Source organism: Strongylocentrotus purpuratus, unplaced genomic scaffold (genome assembly GCF_000002235.5).
Source record: "Strongylocentrotus purpuratus isolate Spur 01 unplaced genomic scaffold, Spur_5.0 spur5_scaffold_3, whole genome shotgun sequence".
NCBI lineage: Eukaryota > Metazoa > Echinodermata > Echinoidea > Camarodonta > Strongylocentrotidae > Strongylocentrotus > Strongylocentrotus purpuratus.
This window is the reverse complement of record NW_022145609.1, coordinates 26,263,117-26,275,827: the sequence shown is the minus strand read 5'-3', so window position 1 is coordinate 26,275,827 and position 12,711 is coordinate 26,263,117. Positions and strand designations below refer to the sequence as shown.

Here is a 12,711-nt window from a genome sequence, read left to right as displayed (position 1 = left end):
TTTTTGCAGGGAGGTGAGCGAGAATGTCCATGGAATGATAAAATTACCTTAGTCTCACCAAAGGGTAATAGCACTTTAACCCATCCGTGGCATTTCAAAATCATGGACCTTCATATTACAAGACCACTGGTTTACTACTGTGTCATCGCCCCTCCTGTATGGAGTAATAGGACAGCCCCCCCCCCACCCTAAATCCACAACTTACATTATTTAATCAAGAGGCCCCTTGTGTTTACTTCCAAAATTTCTGACCTCATCTAATTCCACTATATACACAGCTAAGTGGGGATTGGGGGGGGGGGGGGGGGGGGGGGGGGGGGGCTTAAAATATAGAAAAGATTCAACTGAAGTAAAAGAAAAAACAAAAATTTAGCACAAGAGTCTGAAACAGCAGGCATTGTTTTTGTTGTATTTTTTACTCTTTTAATTTTTTTCTCAAAATGAAGATCCAAAATCAAAATGATTAGAAATAACGCTCTTTAGAGCCATATTTTGTCATAAGGGTACCATTCACATGAATCCATTTCACACATTCATTACACATGCAACATTCAGGTTTGTTGCTCCTTTTTTCACTAAAATTGAAAAATTGAAAAATGATAATCATAACATGCAAATAATGAAGAAATGTTGAATGAACACATTTCATTCTATGAAAAAAATACATGTAATTAAAACTAGTTACATATGTGGCATTCCTCTTTTCTCATGAGGAAAATTAATCTAAAGAAGGCACAAACAAAGTAACATATATTGCTTATTTTCGAAGGGAAAACAAATGAGTGCATTTCATTAAAGATACAGATATTTCCAAACTTTCAGACATTACTTTTTCATCGTCAATTATTTGTTTGTTTAAAGACAACAATGTTGCAAGACTGAATAGATACCGACCTTAATTATATTATCAAAGGGGATATGAAATTTTTACGAAAAATCATTTACTGGAAGTGGAATATATATGATGTTAGTTATTATACTTGTATAATATTCCACATATGATGATAGGGGAGAAAAAGTGCCCCCCCCCATAAGACCTTAGTCATTTTGACCAAAGTCACCAAAATAATTTCACCCATTTAAATTTTACATGTATATGTACTACCATGTGTGTCCCTTGCAATAATACATTAGCCTCTGTGAGATATAGTATTCAATAAGACCAGTAAATATACTGTATTTTCTATTTCAAAATGTATGTTGTCCTTGAAGAAAATAGAAAATCAACTTTTTATTCTCATTTATCTTTAAACAAATTTGTTGATCTTCTCCTTCAAAACCTTGTTTAGACTTTAAGACAGTTTAATGCTTACACAAACTGAATACATAATTTGTCGAAACTTTAAATTGTACTAATTTCACAAAAATTAATGCACTTATTATATTTGTCAGGTGTTTTTATTTTTTATTTTTTTTAAGGTTTCCTCTTTCCCTTGGCATCCTATAACTAAAGAGGGACGTTGAGACCTATATTGCAAACCAATAAATATACAAAAGTACAAAAATGTTTCATTTGATTAATATCATCATTAGACATTTCAAATCATTCTAGCATTATATCTGATTTCCTATTCCACTAAATGTCTACTGCATTATCACATCGACAGGAATGTATTTTATATTAGGAATTTAATTATTGAAGATATTTGGCATCAACTCAACATGTGGAAATAAACCTGTTTTTCTCCAACAAACACAGCAATCGTGAAGCCTTTCTTACATTTCCCCTTTAATCACAACTTGCGAGTTCAGACTTCATATTAGCTGTATGTATACACAGCAAGGGTGTGGGGAGGGGGGGGGGTATGCTTATGTATTTTGGATACTAGTGAATTTCTCATGCCTAGTAAATCACTTCAGAACAATAGAATTTATAAAATTTATTTGCAAATATTGTTTCAGAATATCTTTTAACTAGCCCACCACCCCACCCCAATAACAAAAAAGGGGGATACAAGTCGTGACATCTTAGATTTTTGCGTATATAAACTCACAGAATTTGTGATATATTACTGCACCCATTTTATTGCAAATGTTATTGGCGAGGGAAAGATGTATCACAGAAAGGTATTACTTCACAACGTTATTTTGATCTCCATATGATTGTACTTGCGGCAACTTGCCACTTTCAAAAGATCAATGGTTTGATTTTTCCTTTTAACAGCGGCCTTGTGGAACCTGCACATATTAGCTCTTGCCAACCTAATACACAATTTAAAGTATGCACACACAAAAGTACAAAAATACCTCTTTTGTTTAACAAACTAACAAAATACTTTTCAAAGTCAAGTACAGTATCCTTACAAAAATAAATAATGAGAACAAGTCGGAACGGATGAGGGATGTGTTATCAGATCTTACATGATCAAAAAAAAATATTTCTACATTAATCATGTGTTTAGTCAATTCTAAATCAAGAAAAGAAAATTCATATTTTGCATCATTGTTAGCAGTCATATTGGCTTTCATAAGACATCCAAGATAATATATATCTCTCTACTATCATGTACAAGCCTTACTATATATATATATATATCAGCATTCTAACATCTGTTGTTTGACTTCATTCCACCATTCCTATTCTCATGAAAATTCTTAAGTACGCAATATTTACCACAATTTTCCTTAAATTGAAACAAACTGTCTCTCCTACTTAAACATGTTCCACATTTGATCACCATCATAATAATATATTGCATTTGTCTCAGTTTACAATTTTACATACGGTAGCTGATAATGGACACAAACAGTATATGACCTACATGTATACTAGAGAGGTTTTAAATCTGGTTCTACAAATTGACATTTTAGAACATAAACTTTTGAGCCGACATCTAAATATATAAAATATTATTCTATCATAACAATCTGTTTATTTGGTTGATAAAATATAAGTAGACCTGCATATGAACAATGAGAATAAAGACCCACAATTATCCTCTTACATATTCTTTCTACTTAAGAACTCATCAAAACTTATGAAAAGTAAACTTTGGCACATATTATTGGATGAATCTTTATATTTCATTTTTTTAAATTTCTGTTTTCTAAGTGATTCAATGTTAAGAAAGTTGCAGTGGTCTTTCTGTTCCAATGACATAATTCCCAGCAAAGACATAAGAACAAAACACTGATCGAAACCAAAGTTAAACCCCACAATGTTTCTAAGCTACATGGAAGTCATGTTTAACAAGAGAATGCTTACATGTGTATAATTTGTTTTGTTTAATCTGATTTAAGAGTGTACACTGTATACATTGTACATAACTTTTAACTCCTTTTGTGAAACCCAACTTACATGAAGCGTAAGGCAGAGCTTACAAACCAATGGCACATTAAATATGATTAGAAAGCGATTATAAACCAGAGCTTGGAATCGTAACAACAACAAAATTGTACTCATGCAACCTTTTCAATGTCATGCCCAAAGTAACACTGTAGCACTTTCTACAGACTATTTTGCCATGTGTTTGTTTTCGTACCGCTAAAGGCAAGACCGTCATTAACATACTTTTGAGCTAAATGCATATCACCTACACATGTACACAACAAATGCCAAAATGATTCTTTGAAATAGGAGATAATAGCATCTCCTTTAACGGGCAAGTCCATCCTGGTATTAAGTTGGTTTGATACTAAGCATTACAAAATGATAGGAACAGAACAGGTCAATGAAAGTTGTAGCAAAATCTTATTAAAAATAAGAAAATTCTAAATATTTCATCATTTGTAAGTTTCCTGTGCTCGTATTGCTGTTTGGATGGTGGATATTGAAGGCTACTCCAAGCCCCCTTTGGTTAAAATCTGGTTAAGCATTTTTTGAGAAATTAAAAATGTTAAAAGTTTAGGGTAACCGGACAACAAACAAAAAAGATTGCAATAGCTCATTTGGCTCAGGTGAGCTATAAATGAAAAATTATGAAATTTCTGTACTGAGCAAATTGGAGAGGACCTCGCAAGATACGCCAGTCTTCCTAGTTTCTAATGTGTGTTTCACTGATGACAACTTACAAAAATCACAACTTTCTTATTTTTAACCTGATTTTGCTCAAATTTCACTGACCTGTTCCTCTCATTGTTTTACTTGGACTATTAAAACCAATTTAATATCAGGGTGGACTTCCCTTTTAAGGCTTTAATAGCCTATTAAAGCGTTAAAACGGAAGTCCACCCTGATGTTAAGGGCTTTAACAATTGTAATTATGCATGCATTACCCATGCATGCATGAGCAGAGCTTTTAAAGAAATTAGACCCAAAACAAAACTACCCCATTTTTAGACATTGATTACAATGCAATAGTTAATTATTTCTGCTCAAATAATGGCCCATAGAAAATCTTCTTAGTTCTAACCCTGTTTTACAGATGTTACCTCTTTAGCAATATGATGTACTCGACTTCTACTATCTACGAAGATTTCTAATATTCTGCCTGACCACAATTTTCAATATTAGGTAACAGAAAAAAATTCATGGTAATTTTTACGTCAAATTAAAGGAACTTGCTCAGCGTTAAATTTTAAACAGTTCCAATGCATACATGTACATGAAAATTCATGCCTGTCTCTTCCGTTCAATATAAACTTATGAAATAAATTTACTTTTACTACATCATATTTGCACCGAGAAAGTATCTGTAAAAAATAGGAAAACAACAAGAGAAAAATACATGTTATGATGGTTCACTCTTTCAATTCAAGCATTCACATAAAAAATAACTTACAGTGAGCATGTTCATATTTTCCTAATCAATACATACATAGGGTAGAATTTGTATAGAATTTTCCACATCTGTATTTACAGTCAGGCACTGCATCCAGTCAAACCATTCGCCTTTATCATTATAGCAACCATTCACCCCCTCCCACTCGTCATCATGAATGCGATCTATATCCCCCTCCAGCACCGGGCATGGAGGAGTCACAGGTTCATCTTCAAGGGTCTCCATCACATTTACTGATGTCTCCTCCTCCTCCTCCTCCTCCTCCCCCTCCTCCGCTTCATCCTCCTCTTCCTTTGAAGCAGAAGGAGAATGACTATACTCTGTCCTCTGAGAAAATTCTTCAGAAAATGCACTTATTGTTGGTGTAAAGGGTCGCTCATCTAGAAAGCTTGCAGGTGACTCTGACCTGTCAAACAGGCTGGTGTTTGACACTTGAGATGAAACAGCATCGGTGAAATCTAAATCAAAAATAGAGAAAGGCTTTGAAGAACTAGGGGCGTCGCACACATTCTGGGGTGTAGCACTCCGAGAGGATTCCCCACCGCTATCCCCAAAGCCGAAACCGGCAGTGTCCCAGTCCGTTGAGAAAGTACCGGTGGATTTCAGAGAGGTTCCACCCACAACAGCTGGTGAATTGGAAGCAGACGAATCGTTGGAGGGTCTAGGCGATCGATCATGGGAAGAACTCCTTTTCTTACCGATGGCAACACGAGGTGCTGGTGAAACCTTGACTCGTTTATCAGACTTTGCCTTGGCAACACTAGGTGATAATCCTTTGGGTTTCAAATGTTTCTCTGCTTTGGGCTGCAGTGCAGGAGATACTGAATTTAATGACGAGTCCTTTTTCTTAGGTTTGGGAGATGCTGATCTTTCTGATTTTAACTTCTTTAATGAACCTTTGTCTTTGTTAATGTTGGGTTTAGATTTAGGCGAAGGAACACTGGACTTTGGAGAAGCAGTTTTTACTGAATCTTTGATAAGTTTTCTACCACAGTCAACATCCCTTTTCGAGGACATCCCATTAAGACCAGAGTCATCTTGTCCATTTCCCTCGCCTTGTAATAATGGGGATTGCCCTTGAGATGATGATATTAATTTTTTAGAAGGGGGAGCCTGGGATGAAGGAGATATTGATGGTGAGTTTTCCGGCTGCCTTTTTCTCCTTCGAAGATTTTCACTTTTACTCTTATCAACAGAGGTGGCATTTACTGTCTGCTTTGCAGGCTTTGGTTTCTGTCCATCGGAGGTCGATGACCCTTCCTGACCTTTGACCTCCTCTTGATGAGGTACAGGGGACTCAGTCCTTGGAGGTTTGACTGCGCTCGGGGGCAGGAACTGAGACTGCCATTGTTTTATCAAGGCTGTGCATCGCTTCTTGAGGTTACTGGTTGTAGCCTTCTTACGCACAATTTGGACAAGCCTCCCGAGTCTGGTTTCCTGAAGATCGTGACAAATATGGGGTAAAAAAAAGGTAAAACAAACGTTTAGTGAGATAATGTATATCGAAAATTTAAAAAATTAAAAAAAAACAATAACCATATGAAATATGAATTGATATATAGGAACAATGAGAAGCGAGATGGACAATCAGACAAACCTGGGCACCACCTTCGGTAGAAAAAAATGCTCAAAATCCAGATTCAACCAACAGATAAAATGTCCATTTACATAAGCAAATCTATTCAAGTAACTGCATCTGAGCAGAGAAATGTTTTGCAGCATATTGCAACAGCCAATATTACACTTACTTTTTTCCTATCAAATAATGGGGTCCACCTATAAAAAATTGGTTCAAAAAAGTACAGCTCTTTGTGATTGCGTATGCATATGGACATTTATTTTTATTTTTATTTTTTAATAATTATTTCAATATATGTGGCACCAGTGTCGGTTCACTCATTCTGAAAGTATTCCTAGGATCTCAAAATTCTACCTACAGTGTACATACTTCAAAGACCTTCTGAACTTTCACTCAAAGGGATTTCAGAATCACATCCTACTTGAAACTCAGTCCATCAGCATTGTGACAAAGATTAAAGAATGATCTGAAGTGAAAAGGGAAAGGGGTACAAAATTTCTTCTGATACTATTCTAAGAAGCATGACACTTCACAATGCTGGCTGACAGCAAGTGGCATTCCGTTGTTGAAGAGTCAGAGAAACTTACCTCAAGAGCATCTTTGGTGATTGGATTGCTCTCCAGAAGAGAGACTGCTTTTGTAACACTGCCCATGTCAACAATCTGCATGAAAGATGGATAAGAAGAAGGAGGAAAGATTTAGTTTTTCTTTTTGTATAAGATAGAAAAAGGTTTACCTGGTTCACCACTAGCTGAAAGGTACAACAGTGAAACCTGTAGATAAAGAATATACAACAGAGATGACAAATGCTTATTGAAAGCAATTAATACAGTGTACATGTATTTCCAAGAGAAAAAAAAAAGTGAATTTCAGGGAAGGTCATTTTCATAGTAAGGCCCTTGTTGGCACCAATATTCTCTCTGTCACTAAGTCAATTTAAAACTTCCCTGATGTCTTTGTCAACATTTAAAAAACTTCTGGGCAGCGTTTCAAGATAACGTTACCGTCATAAGTACGAGTCTGCGGAAAACCCACTGAAACATGTGTATTAAATGAAACACACGTTTAATGGTTTAATGAGATGTCAGTAAACTTGTTCTTATGACTGTTTCGTGAAAAGATGTTCAGATTTGCTTGGCCAATCGAACATATCATTCAATTCATTATACATGTATTGCAAAAGTTTGAAGTGCACAACAAAAATACATGTTAAAAAAATACAAAGTAGACCCCTATGTGCAATACCTGCATGACCCTCTGTAATAATATGAAATTTCCCAGGTCACCAAGCGCATCTGCAAAATACCCTGTAATTTGTTGCTAGGTATTGATGTGATAAATCATGTATTTACTCTCCACATCCAGGTTTTTTCCTTCTATATTTCTTTGTTTGAATTCCTTCATGGAACCCTGTAGAAATACTTCTTTTGACCAAAACAAAAAGCCCATGAAGTCATGTCTCTCCAATGTCCCCCTCTTAGTGAATATATACTTCATAGTTCATACCAGCGCTCAAAATACACGGGGGCGATGGGCGATTCGCCCCCGTGAGCTCCGTAATCGCCCGTCAGGTTGCTCACGGGGGCGATTGCAAAATTAAAAATCGCCCCCGTGGAATTATAAAATAAACATTATGTTTGTTGATATTATTTTAACACAATATTGAGTATCAATTTTCAAACCTTAAACCAATGAAATGGAACTTAGATGGCGCTTTCTCTCCCATCTATATGAGTATTACCGATACAAACAACGTACGGAAGCTCGCAGTGCAGCTAGTGCGGCCGTCAGGAGTGTGCACGCTGACGCCCAATATCTGGTGGAGCTGGATCGCGCAAGGCCTGAAACGGGAGAAGTTTTTCGTTGTGAAAAGTGTGAATCCTCTGAAATCTGGGAATTCTAAAAGACCAGCAAATAATGTAACTCGACCAGTAAATCAATATTGAGAAAAAGAAGAAGACCAAAGATGTTGCAGGGGCGGATCTATGCGGTTTAGGTGGTTTAACCTCCCCCCCCCCCCCCCCCCATCCTCCTTGGCTGCCAAGTGAAAATGTGATGGGCATAGAAAAATGTTATCATGTGTCCAGACCTACACAGTATTAGTAGATGTCAGTAGATGCCAGGAAAACATCACTAACAGGGGTTTAAAATGGCACAAAAAAAATCGCCTGATTTTTGATGATAAAATACCAAGGAATTTTGGAGTTTCATGGGAACCAATTCAATGGAAATTTGTATTAAAATAAGAGCCCCCGTCAGCACTAAAAGAGCCCCCGTGAGAAGGCTCACGGGGGCTCTATTTTTTTGGAAGAGCCCCCGTGGACAAAAAATTAATTTGAGCCCTGGTTCATACATCATAAAAGGATGGTCTTTCTACACAGGTTGTTGCTTAAGAAGATATACATGTATGACTAGGAAAGTCTTTTCTATTTAGAGGACCCATAGTAATATTAATGCTATGATATCCATGATATATTATGAGTAGCGCTCCTGGATCAGGAGAAGGCGCTTATAGGAGAAGAGCAGAAATTAATTGTATTTTTGTTCAAAATGTATGACTAAAGGGGGGTCTTTCGATTTACTCTTTTCTTTTTAAAGGACCTACATGTACAATGAAAATAAATGTACTACCCATACTATATTTCAAGTAGTGCCCCAAGGGAGAATGAATGCTTGAAGCTTCAGATCACTACATGTACGTATGCCGATCTCAAATTGGCAATTTGGTCAGTGCATTGTGGTGTACATGTAGTCACAGACAACTCTCCCATAATTTGTCTTGCACAACTACAAAATATCGTTAACTTCTGTTTTTCTCCCAACTATTAAAGTGCCTTCTCCTTAAGCGCCTACATGTAGGGCACTACTTAATATCATTATAGGTCCTATAGAATAGACCCTCCTGAGACCTACATTTTTTTGTTTTGGAACAAGTCAGAAAGAAGTCAAGCACTATATCAGTGACAATACGATTCAGCCGATTTAAAGTTCCCAGTCTATTACTTGTCATAGTCATAGTGACTTAGATCTAATTACAACTTTCAATAATTCATAACTTTCTTATCTTTTGTCCGATTTTGTTCAAACTTTCACCAGTCTGCTCTCCTGATATTTTCAGCTTTCTTTTTATAAACTTGTTTACTCTTATCAAGGTTGGATTTCCAATTAAATACCACTGCCACTGGAATCCCATCACCTTCTCTCTTTTTCCCCTTATCTTTTGAAAGGACACCCAATACTAGTCGCCCAAACACAAATCACACATCACTCAGCCCACACTGCCACACAATCAGTATTGCATCGATTTGAATGTTGATCATTTTATTTTTAGTTCATAATAGTTCAAGACATAACAAATATGAAACTCAACAGAGTCAGTCAGGGTCAAAGACAATCATGGTAGAATCTAGGCTCTAGATCTAATTCTCTTCTTCATCTTATTTCGCTTTTATTAAGCTGCATTCTCTGACAATAATACCTCCACTCCAGCCAGGTAACTCAAAGTCTTGTGCACAGTAGGTCTACATGACGAGTCAGCGCGGCAGAGCCTATCACACTAGCTGCACGGAACAACAGGGTGGAATATGCTCTTCGTGTACGCCTGCAACTCTGCGGTACATTTGTGGCTGATCATGCCGAGGTGGCTGGCTGTGCAGTGATGTTCGCCGATATCGCTGCATAATGAGCCCCCTTACTGCATTCACCGACGTGGGATACTGTCTGACTTGCGCATGCGCTCGGCAAGACCTCTCATAGGCCCCGAATGGGTCAACAATTCATTCTGCAGCAGGCGAGCTAACCGTGTACATGGACCCTCGTCGTTCCACAAAATCGTGACAACATTCAAAACGATGCTAAATTTGACCGAAAATCTACCTTCAGCTGATTTGGAATATATACCAGTTTTGTCTACAGAAGTCAAGCTACAAACTGAATATTGTGAGGTCTTTTGACAAGCAGCACCTGCGATGAATTCTTGCCGAAATCAGCGAAATTTCTTTCCGAAAAATGGATCGTGGACAGCACGCGGGCGCCTATGGCGGATTACCATTGCGATCTCGAATAGTTGAAAGACTGGCGAATAAAGTCGAAATTAGAGGAAAAGTCTTAAAAATACGAAAAAGTAATGCTTACATTTTCATCTTTGTCGATTGCACTGAGCAGCAGCTCCTTTATCTGGCTCGGGGTTGGCGGCATTAGACCATTTCTAAGCAGCCAAACGGAGCCCTAGTGCCGTAGTCCTGCCCGAGAAGCAGTATCTAGACATCGCGGATATATTTCTTTCACACAGATCAGCGCGGTGATTTATGGGAAATCGCGGCAGGAACTTGCGATGTGACGTCACGTTTAGGCGCCACATCTTGAATTTTCACATGAGAAACAGAAAGAAAATTTCTCAATTTAAAGTATAGATGAACAAATCAAATTCAAAAAGACAAATACAATATTCATTCCATCTGATCATCCCTGATCATAGACAAACCTTTGGGGCTAAACAAGTATTGAAAATTGAAATTGTTTGGTTCATACTTGTGCTTCTACAACTACAACTTTGTTCGGTGGCCGTTTTCCTAAGAAAACCTGGAAACAAGTAATTAGCTGGAGGTCATTAGTTTGAACATTCATCAAACATGATAAAAAGAATTAGCCCCCCCCCCCCCCCTACATGCACACACACATGCCTTTTTTTAAATCAAATTTTCATACTCTTTATTAGTTTTTCCCACCCGGGAGGTTTCGAAAGAATAGGGTCCTTGTGGAGACACTTTCACCGGCTTGGCAGGAATTTATAAAACGAACATGAGACGTACTTAAACAATTTTTAATTTTGAAGGCATATACCCTCATCAAAAATTCAATCCGACAGTTGGAAGAGCATGTTTTTTTATTCTTCTTTATATACCTACTAATAAGCATCTCTATTCGTAAAGAGTCAAAACTTGAATACCCCAGGCCCGCCTCCAATTTCTCAATTTAGAGAATGATGAACAAATCAAATTCAAAAAGCTGACAAATACAATACAATACAGGAGGTAAGTAGTTGAACATTCATCAAACATGATAAAAAGAAATAGATTTCCCCCCCCCACACACACACACCTTTTTTTTTTTAGAATTAAATTTATTTATCTATTTATTACTAGTTTTTCCCACCCAGGAGGTTTCTAAAGTCTAGGGTCCTTGTGGAGACACTTTCACTGGCTTGGCAGGAATTTATCAAACAAACGTAATATAAGACATTCTACTAAAACAACTGTTAACTGTGAAGGCATATAATAAACCCTCATCAAAAATTCAATCCGACAGCGGAAGAGCATGTATTTTTCTTTTGTTATATACCTACTAATATAGCATCTCTATCCGTATATCTGAACCCCAGGACCCCTCCCCCCAGGGGCGGATCCAGCCGGTGGCAAGGGAGCGGGGCCCAATTGGTGGTGAATATTTAGCGGCGAATAAGCAGGGGGAGGGGGTTAAGGAGCACTATTTTTTCCTCCCGCAGTTCGTGATTTAAAAAAAAATTAACACCCCCTCCTGCTTTAGCCAGGAGGAGGGGGCCCGTCTTATTTTTCTTCACAAAGGTTATAATTATATGCTTTTCGGGCAAGGGAAGGGGGACCGGGCCCTCCGCCCCTCCCTGGATCCACCACTGCCCCCCCACACTCAGTGTTATTTAGGGTGAACGTATGTCCCCCCCCCCCCCCCTAAGTCTGGTGTGTAAAGTCAATACCGACCGATTTTTAGTGTATTACGAGCCAGACTTTGTTGCGTGAAAAATACCCCTTTGCCGGAGATTTGGGGAACATGAATGCAGTCCCTCCGTTCCCGGATCGAGTGGGGGGACCCCTAATATCTAGGTTAAGTTGGTTCATTATTCAAGGATCATGGAGGGTCCGTCGGGAAATATTATTATGGCCTTTACCAGCGTTCTTTTAACCGGGGTGTCGTGACACCCTGAGGTGCCGCAAAAGAAATTCAGTTTTGTTAAAATTTATCTGGAAATAACGTCAATTTCGTGAAAATAGAATATCAGAAACCGCTATGTATTTCCACGAGGAAAGAACATTTTGAAGATCATAAAATATCGCAATATTTATACAGGATTATAATCTCATCATGAAAGACTAAAATTATGTTTGATAATTAAGAAACAAAATTATATCAATTTAAAAGTGCGTGCGAGCTGTGGGTGAAATTAAAGAAAAATTTGCTACCAGTTGCTTTAAGTTAGGAACACATTTTATGGTGAAAAGAATCGGGGGCACGTTTCCAAAGGGAAAAAGGACACTTTTTAAAAAAGAACCAGGTTCCCATTTTCCTTCGACAAAATAAAATTTCATAGTCTATGAATTTTAATAGAGGCTTCTTTCAGAGGTTTTAGAAGAATCATTTATCAGAAAGAAAAAGGGT

General features: G+C 37.5%; 1 protein-coding gene across 3 annotated transcripts; it reads right to left on the bottom strand.

Annotated features, from left to right (window-relative positions):
* Positions 1–406: 406 nt before the first annotated feature.
* Positions 407–10,872, bottom strand: LOC100890425 (mediator of RNA polymerase II transcription subunit 26). 3 transcript variants are annotated; one of them, XM_003724196.3, is made up of 3 exons: positions 10,435–10,872; positions 6,888–6,962; positions 407–6,158 (listed from the first exon to the last, which is right to left on the bottom strand). In XM_003724196.3, the coding sequence occupies exons 1-3, from the start codon at positions 10,495–10,497 to the stop codon at positions 4,743–4,745; spliced, it is 1,554 nt and encodes a 517-aa protein (XP_003724244.2). In that variant the 5' UTR covers positions 10,498–10,872; the 3' UTR covers positions 407–4,742. The 3 variants fall into 3 exon arrangements, with proteins under 3 accessions (XP_003724244.2, XP_011684242.2, XP_030852050.1); XM_011685940.2 differs by lacking the exon at positions 10,435–10,872 and adding an exon at positions 9,779–9,812; XM_030996190.1 differs by lacking the exon at positions 10,435–10,872 and adding an exon at positions 7,983–8,006.
* Positions 10,873–12,711: the final 1,839 nt, after the last annotated feature.

Excerpts from the sequence above, each read along its gene's own strand:
- LOC100890425 (XM_003724196.3), bottom strand. The coding sequence starts at position 10,497 with ATGCCGCCAACCCCGAGCCAGATAAAGGAGCTGCTGCTCAGTGCAATC. Across the intron at positions 6,963-10,434 it reads CAATCGACAAAGATGAAAAT|ATTGTTGACATGGGCAGTGT; the intron begins GTAAGCATTACT and ends TCTTTCATGCAG. Across the intron at positions 6,159-6,887 it reads TCACCAAAGATGCTCTTGAG|GAAACCAGACTCGGGAGGCT; the intron begins GTAAGTTTCTCT and ends CACGATCTTCAG.